General features: G+C 48.9%; 1 protein-coding gene across 1 annotated transcript; it reads right to left on the bottom strand.

The window, feature by feature from the left end:
- Positions 1-362: 362 nt before the first annotated feature.
- On the bottom strand, positions 363-18,010 carry LOC124643917 (bromodomain and WD repeat-containing protein 3). Its single transcript, XM_047183042.1, has 19 exons — positions 17,844-18,010; positions 17,700-17,758; positions 17,594-17,623; positions 17,403-17,462; positions 15,238-16,260; positions 14,370-15,160; positions 13,556-13,834; positions 11,550-11,765; positions 10,880-10,972; positions 9,158-9,395; positions 8,399-8,488; positions 7,402-8,328; positions 6,653-6,877; positions 5,887-5,995; positions 5,171-5,425; positions 4,763-4,840; positions 3,875-4,359; positions 2,575-2,677; positions 363-2,222 (listed from the first exon to the last, which is right to left on the bottom strand). The coding sequence occupies exons 1-19, from the start codon at positions 17,878-17,880 to the stop codon at positions 2,071-2,073; spliced, it is 5,250 nt and encodes a 1,749-aa protein (XP_047038998.1). The 5' UTR covers positions 17,881-18,010; the 3' UTR covers positions 363-2,070.
- Between the last annotated feature and the right edge of the window lie 38 nt (positions 18,011-18,048).

Raw genomic sequence — 18,048 nt, 5'->3', positions numbered from 1 at the left:
CTCGCTAGATTTGCCGCCCCCTAGGACGTGCCGCCCGCGTGCTGTGCACGCGCTGCACGCCCGCTTACGGCGGGCCTGCGAGTGAACTGTAGTAATGCTTTAAGTTCACCTTGGAACTAAATGTGTACTCTTAAATGGAACAAAATGCTACTTGGGATGTACATACTACTGGCCGTAGCTTCGTTGATATCTCATAGTAACTTGTATTGGAAATATAATTTGATGTAATTGCATCATTTCATATTCATAGAGGATGGCATCATAAACCAATTATTTTGGTATCCATCAATTATTATTATTTAAATTGCGTAGTTTTAACAATATGTTGTTTCTTTATGTAGGAACACAGTAATACATATAGAAAGTTTGCAATATTTAATAAACAATGCATACTACAATACATAACCAGTACGAGTATCACGTGATCGTACGCCATGTTGACGACATGTTGATGACGTGTTGAATGAGTGCATCAAACTGTACATTCCACTGCACACTGAATTGCTTGGAGAGTGAATTACACAGAAAACTAACACATACATAAACCCTCCATCATTGATTAAATTATACTGTATGCATTATCTTGTCAGTCACCCTTACCCTAGGTATTGTGAACAGACACACACATACATGATATATGTACAGTTTATATCAGATGTACACAACAGGACAGATTGCAAATATGCCTTCACAAATACACAATATTAAATTCAGCTAATACTTACAAACTAGTTATTAACTGAACACTTGATGTTCGGTACAGAGCACTTGAACAGTTCCATTTTATTAAAATCAACAGAATATACAAAAATAGTATCGAGAAACTCGACACATACACCTTGCAGTACAGTTGCCTTCAAATAACTTTGACACTCTGAAGTTAGCTACCAGTGACTTCAAAACACTGCTTTGCATCAGTTCACTTCATAGGAAGACAGCTGTTTATTGAACTATGGAGCTAAAACATGGTATTTACCATTAACAAACCATTATTTCATGTTTTAAAGAAAATTCACAATTTCTAGTGTAACTAGATACAGCTGTATTATCCGAGCGCCCTGTACCAAATTAGTTCTGTACCTACGTACACCTGTGCGTTAAGTACGGCCCTACATCTATATGTACATATTATTTCACATTGCTTAACTAACTTGTTCTTAGCTACAGCACACTTGCAAGACTTGAGATTGCTCTCGGAACAGCTGGTTACAGCTGACTACAGTATTTATGAAATCTGCGCGAGTGTCATCGTACCGAGCTCAATGCATACATGATGCTCATAGAGCTCACTTCGCTTGTGTTATCTCATTATAAGACTTTGAGCCAAAACTATAGTCATTTAGAAGCAATGACATACATTTAATTGTCAAACATACATGATTTGTATGTTGAATAAACAATATGAAATAGTTAATGATGGCACATTCTATAAAATTATTATCATTAGATCACGGTTGAGAATGAACTCAGGTACAGCCCCTACATTACCTATAGACTTTAGTTTCAGCTCAAAGCCAATAGGTTAGCCCAGTATATTGTATACTACAGTAGAGTAAGTATTAGGCGGCGTGCACACAGCTACACTCGATACACTAATATCACAAGTGCGCCGCTAGTCTATCGATATATCACACGCGTATGTGCCTGGGGTATCAGTCATCAACGTATTTACAACACTATTGACTTCCTACACATGTCTATTATTAAATATTGAGCGGTCATTTCAAATTGTCTGTTAAAACCTACAAATTACTTGAATAAGTGATTGATCAATGTTAACTTGCGGTTTCCACAAATTTGTACACTTATTAATTACTACCACAGTTTTATCCCCATAGTTATTAAATTCGGCATTTTATTATGTTTCGTTGATAACATCACACGTATAGAACACTATGTATAATATCACGAGTTGCATATTTTGTCACTGTTAGTGTACCGCACTGCACTTGTTCACTATTAGTCCACTACGCGTCACATTGGTCACTGTAAGGGCCTGGCACAGCACTGGTCACTGCTGGACACACAGTGCCCCTAGTTGGCGGGAGAGCGGCGCCGCCCTCGCCGGGCTCATTCCCGCAGCAGGCCGCGTGCCTTGGCAGTCAGCTTGCGTACTCGGCCGCGTGACGAGATGGACACAGCACCCGCCTCGCCCGCTGTGCCCGACGTGCCCGACACTCCCGACACGCCGGGCGCGGGGCCGGCCGCGTCCGCCGCGCTGCCTGCAAGTGGTCACGACTCTGTGATATCTCCTACAGTTTGGTACGTTAGCTTATTAGTACAAGTTTCAACTCGACAGTTATGTTATTCTATTCCCTCGTATTCTTATAAACTGATCATCTCCCATATTTCATTGATGACGCAAGAATTGTTAACGAGTTCAGTGGGACGATCGGGAATACACATTTACTAAATGTATTCAATGTATAGGAACATAAAACAAAATGTTCAATTGCAATGTTTTACAACTTACTACATTACATGTTAAAATATCAAAATCAGTATTTCCAAATAAGTTTTTTCTACTTCACTTTTTATAAGTATAACAAATGTGTAATCAAAGTATATATGTACCGTTCCTGCTGTGATGCTCCCGTGGGTGATGCCTGGGCGCATGCGCGTGTCCGTTGTAGTAGTTGTGGTCGCTCGTGTGCGCGCCGCCCTCCGCCGCCAGGCTCTGTGCACAGACAGACAATATTAGCTCGGGGAACGCGGACAATAAATACGGAAAACGTGTAAAAGAGAGAATGTATAATCATATAAAATAACAACAAAAACACAGAAATATAGACAATACTATAACACTGTGTAGAAAATAAGTAAGTAAAACAAGAATGTTACTGCAAGGGTCATGGCGAGTGTGCTTTTTTATGAGAAATCTAGTTAGAAGTTAACAGCGTGAGGGAACGTCAGACTCTTACTGATCTGAACTCATCATGTTAAATCTAGTTAGAAGTTAACAGCGTGAGGGAATGTCAGACTCTTACTGATCTGAACTCATCATGTTAAATCTAGTTAGAAGTTAACAGCGTGAGGGAATGTCAGACTCTTACTGATCTGAACTCATCATGTTAAATCTAGTTAGAAGTTAACAGCGTGAGGGAATGTCAGACTCTTACTGATCTGAACTCATCATGTTAATTCTGGAGCTTTTTATGTACCAGCGCCGCGATAATTCGCGCGAGGTGTCTTTAACTGAGCGGAGTGCGGATTCCCTTGGACCTCACGCTGTGGGTGAGCAGCGGTGAGGGAGTGTCAGACTCAGACTGACTAAACACCGTCGTGTTCCGTCGTAGGCCTTTCAAGTACCAGGGCCGCGGTATCTGTTTCGAACAACCCGCAGCGCGCGCTAGCTTGCACCAGTTCGTGAGCTGCTCACCTGCTCGGCGTGGTGCCGGCGCCGCCGCGCGACGTGCGCGTGGTGCGTGCGCGCGTGGTGGTGGTGCTGCAGGCGCTTGCTGATGGCGGCCACGGAGTCCTCCTCGCTGTCCTCGTTGTAGCGCCGCAGCCCCCGCTAGCTTGCACCAGTTCGTGAGCTGCTCACCTGCTCGGCGTGGTGCCGGCGCCGCCGCGCGACGTGCGCGTGGTGCGTGCGCGCGTGGTGGTGGTGCTGCAGGCGCTTGCTGATGGCGGCCACGGAGTCCTCCTCGCTGTCCTCGTTGTAGCGCCGCAGCCCCCGCTAGCTTGCACCAGTTCGTGAGCTGCTCACCTGCTCGGCGTGGTGCCGGCGCCGCCGCGCGACGTGCGCGTGGTGCGTGCGCGCGTGGTGGTGGTGCTGCAGGCGCTTGCTGATGGCGGCCACGGAGTCCTCCTCGCTGTCCTCGTTGTAGCGCCGCAGCCCCCGCTAGCTTGCACCAGTTCGTGAGCTGCTCACCTGCTCGGCGTGGTGCCGGCGCCGCCGCGCGACGTGCGCGTGGTGCGTGCGCGCGTGGTGGTGGTGCTGCAGGCGCTTGCTGATGGCGGCCACGGAGTCCTCCTCGCTGTCCTCGTTGTAGCGCCGCAGCCCCCGGGCTCGCAGGCTGCCGGCGGCGCGGGCGCGGTACTGCTGCAGCGGCGCGTCCTCGTCGGAGGAGTAGCGCGGGCGGTAGGAGCGGTCGGAGGAGTAGCGCCGCGCGCTGGCCGCGGAGTCGGAGTCGGGCTCGCTGGAGGACGAGCTGGAGGAGAAGCGCTCGCGGTTGCGCTTGGGCGCGGCGGCGGAGGAGTCGGAGTGCGGGCGGGCTCGCTTGCGGCGGGGAGCCGGCCGGTCGCTGTCGTACGTGAGCTCCACCTCGTCGTCGCGCAGCTCCTCCTCCACCACGCGGATGTGCGACTCCGACGACGATGACGACCATGACGACGCGCCGTTACCCTCCACCTCTGCTGGAAGTCACACAAAGGTCAGTAGTGCACTTATCAACATCATCACCCTCCGAGCCTTTTTCCCAATTATGTTGAGAACGGCTTCCAGTCTAACGCTGAATACCAGCGCTTTACAAGGGGCGACTGTCAACCCAGTCTTCCGGGCACCCCAATATTCCTGACAGTAGTGAGTACCACTTATACCAGGTCAAAATACTTTTTGGAAATATTTATCAATTTGGACTAAACGGAAATAAGTTTAAGGACGCTCTCGTTTGAAAACAAATTTTAAGCTGGTGAATAGGAAAATTATTATTTATTTATTTTTATTCGTCGTACGCTACGTGCGTTATCTATGATATACAAATGCAATTTTTATTAACAATAGTAAGAAATAATAGTAAGATCGTTATGCTATAGTTACCGTCGGGCTCTCTGCTGGTGGAGGGCAGCGGCTCAGCACTCGCGCTGCTGCTCTTGCTCTTCTTGCCCACGCCCTTACCTGGAGCAGGCGGGCACGTGTCGTTGTAGAGTATGTTATGTATACATATAACAGTGTTGCAATTGAGTCAATATAAAATATGCGCTTGTGTTGACACATTGACATTTTGACAAATTATTCTAGGCTGTTAATGACGTAAAAAATATGCAAAAACTAATTCACGAAGAATTTTGAAATTTAAATGGTAATTATTAAATCTTTTTTGTTTATCAAATGACACATATATTGTTTTGTAAATTGACACTATTTCAATAAAGCAAAAATTAAGAAAAAATAAAATAATAAGAAAACAAAATCTAAGAAAAAGTATGAAATGAAAATGCACCGTACCTTTCCTATGCACATGCAGCGGCGCGTCACTGTCCCACGAGTCTCTGGGCGCCCGCGTCCTGTCCGCGCGCACCGTCCGCGCGGACCGTGCAGACCGCGCGGACCGCGTAGAGCGCGCGGAGCGAGCCGCGCGGGGCGGCGTGTCGGCGGCGAGGCGCGCGTGCACGCGGCGCGAGGTGGCGGCGAGGGTCTCTGACTCCGAGCTGTTGGACTCGGAGCCTGATGCTGAACGAGATACGCCGTTTGTGGCAGTGCCTGTAATGTTTATTGTATTTATTTGAAGCTTCAAAATAACAAACTATTAGTTCTACTAGCGATCCGCCCCGGTTTTGCACGAATGCAATGCTGATCAACCTTCCTCTTCAATCACTCTTAAAGACACCGCATCAAAATATATGTTGCATAGTTTTAAAGATTTAAGCATACACAGGGATATAGGGACAGAGAAAATGTATTAAAACTGTATTTTACACCATGTGATAAATGTTGTGTTACTTATTTGTTGTATATGTTCACTAATGTATGCAAAAGTAAAACAAAAACTACACTGAATTACTCTAAAATTCGGTGGCAAAATAATATATCATTTAGCAATGCACCATTTAACAAATCATCGACTTCTAGGCAGATACACGCAAAAGTTTTTATATTCCTTTTCTAATTTTTTTTATAAGTCGGTTTTATTTTAGTATTTATGTAATTATTTGAATATTTACCATTGATCTGTTGTCGCTTGTGTCTCCTCGTCCGCCGCGGCGCGGGCGGCGACACGCGCGCCCACAGCGCCTCGAACAGCGCGGACAGGCGGACTGTCATCGAGTAGATCTGTACATAACACAATAATAGTAACTCCTAACAACAAAAATACAATTAATTACAAATTTTAGGTTAAGTCCCTTTTGAGTACAAAATTTACAACACGTCAAAAGCCCCCATTCTTTATCTTTGTGACGACATATCTTTATGTAAATACCAGCGGTTTAACCCACAGCCCGGGGGAACCTCTGCACGAACCCGGATAAAAAGTAGCACCGAAAGCCTTCCTCGATAAATGGGCTATCTAGCACCGAAAGAGAATCGGACCAGTAGTTCCTGAGATTAGCGCGTTCAAACAAACAAACTCTTCAGCTTTATAATATTAGTATAGATTAAATTTTTTGTTGAAACAAAAAATACGTGTCTTATATTTTTTGTGGTACTCTAAAAGACAGACTAATTATTTTGTATTTCTGTCATCACACTTATTATATTGAGCATCTAGGAAGCTCCGAAAGCGAACGTCCGAAGCAGATACTCGCTTTGCATGCTTGTTTCTTCGTCTCAGCCTAGCCGAAGTGCTGTATGAGGCACACTTGTTGTATGCGCGAACTGTTAGTACTAAATCATTAAACGTTGCTACGTTATCAGTGTCGCGGACATATATGTACGTACATAGTGTAGTTGTGAGCGCTACATATCTACAGATAACAATACATTACTGACCCGACTCCTCTTATTAGTATTGTACAGCCTGCTGTTAGCGAACACCCGCCTCACATCGCTAGCGAAGTGCTCGGCCGTGGCGTACTCGCCGGCGAGCAGGCTGGCGCGCACGGTGCCGAGGTCCAGCGGCCGCGCCACCACGCGCCAGTAGTCGGGCGCCTCGCGGGCCTGCACCGGCGAGCGGAACGGCTCCGCGTCCGCTGACGCCAGCAGCTCGGCCAGGACCTGAGGGGAGGGGGAATGTTCATGACATTGTCGATCGACACTGACGTTTGCTAATTTTGACGAACTTAATCTTCATTTAAATTAATGTAACCGTTTTAACATGCAAGTACAAAATTATAATTTAAAACAGTTTTGTCCAAAATAGAGTAAAGATTACATAAACGATCCACGCTTTCTTTATTTTCATTTTTTTACACCATACAGACGACCATCATGTTTGATTTCGGTCATGTTACTATCTAATAGGTTCATATTTTTGACAATAAACCTTTTCATTTGATGTCCATATCGTGAAGATGAATTTCAAACAACCAGTCGGCCATCTAGGGGATGCCGCCATATTGGATTTGTAATCATGTTTTTAGCTACTCATGTATGGTCATTAGAACTCAGCGCGTGTGCGAAACCATCCTAATCGAAGACCGGGGATTGAATAATTTTACTTTTCAAGATCTTACATATATAGTTACAATTGAAGCTAATATAAGCGTGTTAATAATGTACAATATCATGTTGGTACTGACCCTGGCAGCTTGGGGCCTCCATGCTTGGTCGTCGTCGTCGTCGCTGGTGTACTGCGCCTGCAGCGCGCGGTAGGCGGCCAGCACGTCCAGCTGGCGCCAGTCCGCGATGCAGCGCAGCAGCAGCTCCGACACCAGCCGCGCCGCCCGCACGATGCTGCTGTGCGCCTCGTTGAACTGCTCCGCGTTGCTCGCCAGGTACCGCACGTCGAACTGCGCCGCGGCCGCTCGCCGGTAGAACAAGTTGTCGCACCGCGCGCGGATAGTGGCCAGGTCCACCGGGTAGGGCACGACGCGCGCGTAGGCGGGGTACTGCTGCAGGTCCACCGGCGCCACGAACGCCTCCGCCGCCGCCAGCGACATCACCGCGCCGATGTGCTGCGCGATGGCTCTACACGCCGCGGCGCGGTCCCCGTGCGGCGGCCACTCGGCGGGCTCGGCGCGGTACAGCACGGCGTCCAGCTCGTGCGGCAGCACGGGCACGGCGCCGCCGGGCTGCGCGGGCAGGCGCTGCGGGTCGATGGGCTCCAGGTCCCAGGGCGACAGGCGCTCCACCTCGTTGTTGTCCCAGCGCACGCGCAGCGACAGGAACTGCGCCGCCGCCGCCGCCGCCCAGCGCTGGGCCGCCTCGCCCGCCAGCCCCGCCGCCGCGCCCGTGTCGGCGCCCGAGCCCGCCGCGCTCTCCAGCACCTGCCCCGTCCACCAGCAGTCGTCGATCATGCAGCGGAAGCGGTCGCCGGGCCCCCAGCGCCGCGCCACGGCCGCGTCGTACTGCTGCCGCAGCACCAGGAAGTCGATGACGTCGGCCATGTCGTGGTAGCGCACCGTCAGCGTCCGCCCGGTCCCCAGCGCACAGGACAGGCGCAGGCACGCCACGCGCGGCGGCTTGATCACGTACTTGATGCCCACCACGCGCACCAGCTCGCACTCCTGCCGGGACACAGACACGTCACACACACGTCACAGAAACACTCAGTGACACACTCGGTATGACACTCACGTAGACGTGGGTGCGCTCCCAGGGCTTGTCGCGCGCGGTCACCTTGTACACGTCCTTCTCCGCCACCGCCTCGAAGTAGCGCTGGTGTCCCTGCGGGCGAGTACACGCACGGTACAGTATACAGTGAGGGACGACAACACGTGGCGTGAGTAAGATAAACATAGCTATACTCTATCCACGGAAGCAAGAGCTAAAAGGTAAACAAAGAATGATACTTTTTCAAGATGGCGGTATAACCCGACCGATGACAAAACGTCACATTTTTGTGTAAAATGTTCGCAGTATCTGTGATTTTGTCATCGGTCGGGTTATACCGCCATCTTGAAAAAGTGTCATTCTTTGTTTACCTTTTAGCTCTTGCTTCCGTGGATAGAGTATAGTAGCTGTACAATATAAATGTGGATGTTACAGAAATACGAGATCCTTCTTGTACATTCTACCTTAACTTTGGCATGCCAAAAATAAGAACATTTGGGATAGAATTAAATTGGATTGTATAAGATGTATATTTTATCATTTATGAATTCAGAGATTCATAGATTGTCATGTGTTCATTTTTAATACTATCTGGTATTTTGTTAAATATAATCGGGCACATACCTAGAACACTTTTCTTATACAAAGCTGTCTTATTCTCATGAACACACAAGTTGTTGGTATATTCCTTTCTTAGTGGTCTTTTCCTATTTTCTGACAAAAGATGTATATTTGATATTACAAAGACAGCTATTTGGAGACTATGTAGGTGTCCGTGCGTACCAGTCGGAAGTAGAGGCACTCGTCGCCCATCTGCGGGTGGTAGGGCGCCTTGCGCGGCGACACGGCCGTGATCCACTCGCCCGGCCGGTACGCGTCCGGCAGCTCGGCCGCCGCGTCCGCCGCAGCCGAGGCGCCGCCGGCCTCCGCCCCCGCCTCGTCGCCAGCAGCCCCCGCCTCCGCCCCCGTGCCAGCCCCCGCCGCCGCTCTCTCCGCTCGTTTCGTAGTCACCGCGCTTGGCCTACGCAGAAAGTATAAGTGAAACAGTTACGATTCACATTTACACAATTATAATCTCACGTAATGGATAACTATGACATTCAAATCATCAACATTGCTAGCATTTTTGACACTCAACATTTTTAATGGTTAATAGTGGCCTAGTGGGTAAACAACCTGTCATGTATGAGTGACTGGGTTCGACTCCAGGTCAGGCAAGTACCAATGCAACTTTTCTAAGTTTATATGTACTTCCTAAGTATATCTTGGGCACCAATGGCTGATAAAAAGGTGAAGGAAAACATCTCGAAGAAACATGGACTATAAAGTCTGAAATCAGCAACCTGCATTGAGCAAGCGCGGTGAACTGGCGATTAATTTATTTATTTATATTTAAATAGAACGGCCAAAGCCAATTACACTATTTAGCTTATAACTAATTTTAACTTAGTCATGCATCCTTCTCACAAAAATTCAAACATGCTGACATTATCACCTTCCACTCATCCGCAAACACATCAAGATCTGTGTTTGAGTTCAGGAGAGCATTAATGGCGGCTGTCGTTCGAGGAAAAGGCGACTTGGAATGTGCCACAGTACGGGAACTTGGGACATCTAGTAAGCGATGTCTTCTGCCACGACGATAATTGTCCGGGACGAATAGGTTGCATATTTCATTAGATCTAAGAATTTTGACTACTACTGTCATCTGATCGCGCGACCGTCTTACTTCTAGGGAGTTGAAATTTAAGCAGCCCAACAGGAATTTAGTGGGATACAAATGAGGATAAAATCCGTACGAGTGCTTGTAAAGGTACCTGAGGAATGCTTTTTGCACTTTCTCTAGAGCTAATATATACTGCTTCTTAAACGGGTTCCATACGCACGCACTAGACTCAAGCTTGCTTCGGACCAATGCCCCAAAAACGAGCTTGATTACGTGGGGGTTGTAGAAGTCCCGACAGTTCCTTAAGACAAAGCCAAGGCGCCTGTAAGACTCCTTAGCCGTAGATGAGATGTGGTCGTGAAAAGTGAGCTTTCGGTCGAACATAACTCCCAGGTCTTTCATGGAATCAGTTCTTGTGATGACTTCTCCATCCAGTTTGTATAGAAAGTTAACTGGTCGCCGCATTCGCCCGAAAGACATCACGTAGCATTTTGATTTATTGAACTCCATTTTATTTTCTAAACTCCACTTGTGTACGGCATCAATGTCCGATTGCAGGGCTTGGCAATCGACCTCGGATTTTATGTCATCAGCATATGAGAGGGATTTGACATTCGCAAACACATCCGGGAGGTCGTTTATCATCAATATGAAAAGTAGAGGGCCGACTACTGAGCCTTGACTTACACCGGAGCGAGTGTGGTATGGGAGTGACTCGTACGTTAATGCTCAATCCTTCTCCGTGTGTGAGGTGGTCTATACCCAGCAGTGGGACGATAAAAAGGCTGATACGTAAATGACAGAACTGGGTCACAATATAATATGAGCGCTATACTGACCGGTTGGTGGGCAGCGGCCGTCGCCTGGCCCTGGCTGGCGGCGCCAGCTCCGCGCCCGCCTGCCAGTCCGAGTACTGCGACGACGACGACGAGCTGCAGCACATAGTCACGTGAGGAGGCAATAGGGGGGAGTGTACTGTGTCGTGTGATGCTATGTATGTCTTACTGTAAAAACCCGAACTATCGTAAATCCTAAGATTTTCCAGTAAAACCTAAGATTTACCGACATGAGTTGGTAAATGTAAGAATTTATTATAAAGTTACGATTTTTTCGCTAGGTTTTACCTCCACATCTACCTACATCCCCAATACTTTTATTAATAGCACTTCGAAATAAAAATCATTTAAATAGTTAGAAATAAAGTTAAAAAATAAATAATAAATGAATATTCATAAATGTTTAAGTAATTATCGCAAAAGTGACAGTTTTGCACCGGGGGGTGCACAATATTGAAGTTCCTTGACAATAGCGTACAGTATTGTGCACAAATCGAGATGTTGCGCACATTACAAGTACCATGCAGCTTATTAAGTTTATACAATGTTAAAAAGCTTCATGAAATGGAAAATTAACAAGAAATATTTTGTCGAAAGAGGTATTTTGCACAATGCTGAGTTAGTGAGCACAGTGTGTGTATGTGTGCGCGTGTGTGTGTGTGAGTGAACCAACCTGTCGCTCTTACTGGCGGAGTTATGCGAGTTATGCGAGTTATGCGAGCTGCGACAAACCACAACACCATTAGTATTCACACACGATATTATAATAGTACATGCAATGCTGCCCTGCCCGATGCAATAACCGATCCAACCGATGTTTGAAGATTGGAGATCACAATCATTAATTTTGACATAAGCTTGATATAAATTATTAGCCGTTTTCCCGCGAATTCACTCGCGTGTAGCATACACACATAATACAGCCTATAGTTATCGGCACGAATCTTGAGCTCTGACCTACACCTGCGCAGAAGTAATTTATTGGGTCCCTTTTGTGGTATGAAGTGAGGCGCGGGGGCGGGCTAAAGCGGTGATTGGCCCGCAGTGCATCGCGTCATAACCGTCACTCGGGATTGGTTCTTTGCTAATAAATCACTTCTGCGCAGATCAGAGCTCAAAATTCGTGCCGATAACTACATATATATATCTTATTTGGGAAGAGTGTGTTTTCAACAGTTATTTTTTTCTAAACGGTCCTATTTTACTTGGGTAGAGTGTAGCTTTCCAGAAGAGCAATAATTTTTGATCGGTCAATTCGTTTCGGAGCCCATTCATGTCAAACAAATACAATCAAAACTGTAATCGTAAAAGGATGGATAGATCGGGTATTGCAATCCGCAGCAAGAAGGTAACGCTTTATCCATGTCCCATTACCAATAGATGGACAGATATTTTACATGTGAGGAAGCAAATTATTTTTTTTTAGTAATGGCAATGTTATTAATACAGATTTGTTTAGATGTTGCCAGAAATATTTTAAATTATTATAAATGATGTTGTATAAATATAAAGGTAAAGGAATGTTAGTCTGGGTCTGGGTAGAGGAGTGTGGCAGTGTAAGGGCTCAGGATGGTTCAACAGTAACACTTGATAGGAACATAAAGGTAGAGGAGTGTGGCAGTGTAAGGGCTCAGGATGGTTCAACAGTAACACTTGATAGGAACATAAAGGTAGAGGAGTGTGGCAGTGTAAGGGCTCAGGATGGTTCAACAGTAACACTTGATAGGAACATAAAGGTAGAGGAGTGTGGCAGTGTAAGGGCTCAGGATGGTTCAACAGTAACACTTGATAGGAACATAAAGGTAGAGGAGTGTGGCAGTGTAAGGGCTCAGGATGGTTCAACAGTAACACTTGATAGGAACATAAAGGTAGAGGAGTGTGGCAGTGTAAGGGCTCAGGATGGTTCAACAGTAACACTTGATAGGAATATAAAGGTAGAGGAGTGTGGCAGTGTAAGGGCTTAGGATGGTTCAACAGTAACACTTGATAGGAATATAAAGGTAGAGGAGTGTGGCAGTGTAAGGGCTCAGGATGGTTCAACAGTAACACTTGACAGGAATATAAAGGTAGAGGAGTGTGGCAGTGTAAGGGCTCAGGATGGTTCAACAGTAACACTTGATAGGAATATAAAGGTAGAGGAGTGTGGCAGTGTAAGGGCTTAGGATGGTTCAACAGTAACACTTGATAGGAACATAAAGGTAGAGGAGTGTGGCAGTGTAAGGGCTCAGGATGGTTCAACAGTAACACTTGATAGGAATATAAGGGGTTCAGGAGTCATTTGTTTTTATTGAGGTTAAGGCCTTGTCTGCACAGCGATAATTTACCGAAATGTTTTTATTGGAGATTTGTGCCAAAATAAACTGCACCGATCGTCGACTTTATTACCAAAGCTCTTTACTCTTGAAATTATTTTTATTTATTTAACCATTTATGTACACAGAAAACACATGAAAGAAGTAGAAGTAACAGAAAATAGTACAAAGGTACAGGCAGGTACTGCTTATTTCTAATGAAATCTCTTCCAGCAGATCCGAGCAGAGAAATTATTTCGTGCGATTTTGACAGTTAATGCCAGTATTTCCCTACGAGAGAAAAATACTGCTCGGTGATGTATCGCTGTGTGGGCGGACCTTTCATTAGGATGGATCAGGACTGTATACACATAGATATAGTATATACCTGGTGTCTGTGTCGGTGAGGTCGAGCGAGGAGGCGGGCTCGCGGGCGCGGCGCGGGCGGCGCTGCACCCACTCGTCGCTGGTGTCGCTGCAGGAGGCGGAGGGCGGCTCGGGCGGCTCCTCGGGGCGCGGGCGGCGCGCGGGGGCCCGCGCGGGGGCCCGCCGCCGCCCCGCGCGCCGCCGCGGGCCCCCCGCGCCCTCCGCCGCCGTGCTGATCATCAGCGGCCGGCGGCGCATCTCGCGCCGGTACCAGCTCTGTTCGAGGGCGTTCAGTTCCGCGCTGACCATGCAAATGTTACAATTATTGAGTAAATGATGGTCCCGTTGGCTGTTGAATTTTTACATAAACATAAAAAGAACAAAATAACTTATTTATACACCACAACAGTCAAAAATATTAATGATTATCTATACTAATATTATAAAAGGAAAACTTTGTTTGTTTGTTTGGTTGTAATGAATAGGCTCAAAAACTACTGGACCGTTTTTTAAAATTCTTTCACCATTCGAAAGCTACATTATCCACGAGTAACATAGGCTATATTTTATCCCGGTACGGGCAGTAGTTACCACGGGACGCGGGTGAAACCGCGGGAAAACGGCTTGTATGAAAATAAATAGAAAAAGTAGTATTTTTTTTATTATAATTAAGGTTAGTTATGTATATGTTTTCAATTTCTCAAATACTCAAGTTCTTTATTAGTTAATATTACAAGGTGTTGCATTTTATAAAATAATCACAATATGGATCTAATGGTGCACAGTTTCAGGATAGAGAGTTATGCAGTTATAGGAGTATAATAATAAGTTCTGACCATGCTTTGTGTATGTGGTCGCAGGCGGCGGGCGCGAGCGGCGGCACGAGCGGGCGCGTGCAGCTGGGCACGTCGCGCGGGTCGCCGCGCTGCCAGCTGCCCGCCGTGTAGCGCACGCCCTCCCCGCGCCACACGCCGCGCGGCGAGCGGCCCCCGGCCACCGCCAGCGCCTCGATCATCGCGTCGATGCGCGAGCGCGGCGCCTCGGCCGCCGGGATCAGCTGCGCCAGCGCGAGGTTCTCGCGGCCCGGCACGAGGCGCTGGTACTCGGGCGCGTGCGGGGCGCCCTCCACGTCCACGAGGAAGGGCGGCGGCAGCAGGTGCGGCGGCGTGTCCGTCTGCTCGTCGTGCGCGCCGCCCAGCGCGTCCACCACCACCGGCCGGTAGTCCGTGTGGAAGAACAGCTCCGGCGGCAGCTGCGCGAACAGCCGGTGTCCTCGCCCCAGCCCGAGCAGGAGGAGGTGGCCGTGCGAGTCGGTGGCCGCCACGCTGGCGCCGCCGCCCCACTTGGCGTCGAAGATGGCGCCGTCGCCGTGGCCGTCGATGCGGTTGTGGAAGGCGGCGAGCGGCTCGGGCGCCCGGGCGTCCCACACGAGCAGCTGTCCGTCGTGTCCGGCCGACAGGAACACGCCGGCGAGGAAGGGGTGCGCCTCCAGCACGTAGGCCTCGTCGCGGTGCGCGCGGAGGATCCGCACCGCCGCGCCCGTCCGCGCGCACCACACGCGGATCGTGTTGTCCGACGCGGCCGTCAGCACGAACGCGTCGCTGCAGTCCCAGCACACCATCGTCATCTGCAACGAGCACGTGTGTATATTGACTCGCTCTCGTCTGCTTGCGCTACATGTCACACACACACACTCGCGCTCACCTTGAGGCGCTTGCCGTCCTGCGTGGTGGACTTGGGCTGCAGCAGCACGTGGCGCCACTGGGTGGCGTGCAGCGTCCAGAGGGCGGCGCTGCCGTCCTTGCTGCCCGACACGAAGCGCAGGCCGCGGTGCGCCCAGGCGATGCTGTCCACGGCGTCGTCGTGCACCGGCGTCTCCAGCACGCGCTTGGGCCCGCCCGGCTCGTGCTCCACCGTGTAGATGCGCACGTGGTGGTCGGCGCTGCCGGCCGCCAGGAAGGCGCCGCCCGCCGACCACGCGGCGCAGATCATGTGGCACACGCCGGGCCGCATGCGCTCCACGTACTGCACCGGCTGCGACAGGAAGTGGCCCTCGGGCGAGCACGTCCAGAAGGCCACGGAGCAGTCGGTGCTGGTGCTGGCCAGCCAGCGCACGTCGCGGCGCGCGGGCGGCGCCCAGTGCACCGACGTGATGGTGCCCGCGTGCGCCGCCAGCACGGCGCGCGGCTCGCCCGACGCCAGGCACCACACGCGCACCAGCCGGTCCACCGAGCCCGCCGCCAGCAGCGCGCCGTCCGCCGACACGCACACGTCCGTCACCTCCGCGCCCACGCCGCGCAGCGTGGCCAGCAGCCGCCCGTCCGCCGCGCTCCACACCTTCACCAGCATGTCGTCCGCGCCCGTCATCACGTAGCGGCCCGAGCAGTCGAACACCACGCAGTACACGGCGGACAGGTGGCCCAGCGTGCGGCGCTGCAGCTGCAGGCCGGCCAGCATGCGCGCGGGGAACAGCGCGGGGCCGCCGCGGCCGCCGGCGCGCGCCGCCGCGCCCGCGCCCAGCTCGCGCGCCACCAGGCGGCGCACGAGCGAGTGGTCGGGCTTGTGCGAGGCGTAGAGCGGGCGCGGGCGCACCAGCGACTCGGACAGCAGCGACAGCCGCGCCGCCAGCCGCTCCGGCAGCTCGTCGGGCGCGCGCTGCGCCAGCGCCAGCGCCCGCGCGCACACCGTCGCCAGCCGCCGCCACCCCACGTCCGCGTGCTGCGCCGCCTGCGACCACACACTCGCCCAGTCACGCTCACATACTCTAATACCACAATATTATTGTAATATATTGCAAAAGTTTATGAAGAAGCTATTGATTTTCTGTATGAATAAATATACAAACTTCAGACACACTAGATAATTAGCCTTTCTTCCTACCTGCTCACGCTATTGGAAACCATTGAAATAATAATCACTGTAGTTTTCCTTAAATAAACGTTAATGTAATGATATTGTGTGTCATGTTTAAAATATAATTAGTTTTGTCGTATATGCATTCAGCCATTACTCTGAAAAATTGTTGTAAAACTGTTCTTCCCAAATCATTGCTAACATTTCAACAATTTTAAAATTGGTTTTGAAAATCTATATGTAGTATCATACAATCATGATGGTTTATCAAACAGCTATCCTCCGAGCCTTTTTCCCAACTATGTTGGGGTTGGGTTGTTGGGTATGTTGGGGTGGGCAAGTAATTATGAATATCTAAATAAACTACCAACAACTTTCCCCAACTTGTTTTATTTCATGTACACATATTACATCAATTAACTAATGGAAATGTGTTGTAGGTATGTGACTTTGTGTCACACACGCAGAAGTACGTAAAAATAACATGATTGAAGTGTATCTTGAATCATTAATTTGTGTTGATAATAAACATAGTTTCTGTCATCAATCAACTAACGCGATGCATTACGATAACGAGTCGTACGAATACATCAAAATATGGCGCCATCGTGCGTCACACGCGACTCGGGCATGATCGGCTGCTGTCGGCAGCGCGCCGGCCAATCACAGCCCGCGACTGCTGCAGTCGAGCGTCGAAACGAGACGGCACATGCGTACAAACCGCTATACCATGTGAAGAAAAGAGATAGAAACACTACTAATTACGACACGGCTCCTTCTCGAAAGTGCATGATATAACAATTTTTTCGCAAATTAGCTAAAAACATTAATTTTATCACTGAAACACCACAAAAATATTTTTCACGATATTCCACCGTATTTTCACGGTCATTTTGGTACATATTACAATTTAGGAAATTTTGTCGTTTTATCACAAATTCGTGTATTCCTATTCGATAAAGTGTCTACAAAACGTAAATAAACAAAGTTTGAGCGCAATATTCCGCTAAACTCACCAGTTCATCGTAAGACTGGGCGTGCTCGCGTCCCTCCCAGTCGAGTCGCCGGGGCAGCACCTGCAAGTGCCGCGAACATTACTAAAACTTTTCAGCCAAGTTTCAGCGGTTTGACAGCCGCAGCCACGTGCGTTCGCGACCAAAACAACAATATAAGCTCAAACCCGGCACTAGGAAAAGCTCAAACCTACCTCTATACTCTCGAGCTCTTTTAGCAGAGTCTGCAACAGAAACGACCACAATTACTTGGCTAATCGGTACAGGATAAACATTTGGACATATTCCGAGTCAATTTACCTTTGCAGTCTCCTTCAGGGGTCCGCCCGACAGGAATTTCGCTATCAGAAAGTAGAGTTCTGAAATCGGGAAAGCTAACATTACACGACCTCGCACAATAGACACTCACATTTTCGACTATTAATTTCTAAGCACCACACGTACCGGGAATGACCCTGTGCTCCTCGTTGGACTCCTCCATAACCCTAGTTTTTATTTCAAGGGTTAAATCTTAACTTCACATTACATTCACTATAAAATTCGAGCAAACATTTCACTTTACATTGTTGACGAACAGATAATGCAACCTTCTGTAATAATAGCAAAATGGCGTTTTGACTGTCAGTCAAGCAGTTCGTAGTGAATCTGT

The sequence above is a fragment of the Helicoverpa zea genome, chromosome 29, assembly GCF_022581195.2.
Source record: "Helicoverpa zea isolate HzStark_Cry1AcR chromosome 29, ilHelZeax1.1, whole genome shotgun sequence".
Classification (NCBI taxonomy): Eukaryota; Metazoa; Arthropoda; class Insecta; order Lepidoptera; family Noctuidae; genus Helicoverpa; species Helicoverpa zea.
This window is presented reverse-complemented; position numbering and strand designations above follow the sequence as displayed.

Coding starts and splice junctions, on each gene's coding strand:
- LOC124643917 (XM_047183042.1), bottom strand. CDS start 17,880: ATGGAGGAGTCCAACGAGGAGCACAGGGTCATTCCCG. Junction 11,766..13,555: donor CTCACCGACACAGACACCAG/GTATATACTATA, acceptor ACGCGAGTGAAT/TCGCGGGAAAACGGCTAATA. Junction 10,973..11,549: donor TCCGCCAGTAAGAGCGACAG/GTTGGTTCACTC, acceptor TATGTGCTGCAG/CTCGTCGTCGTCGTCGCAGT.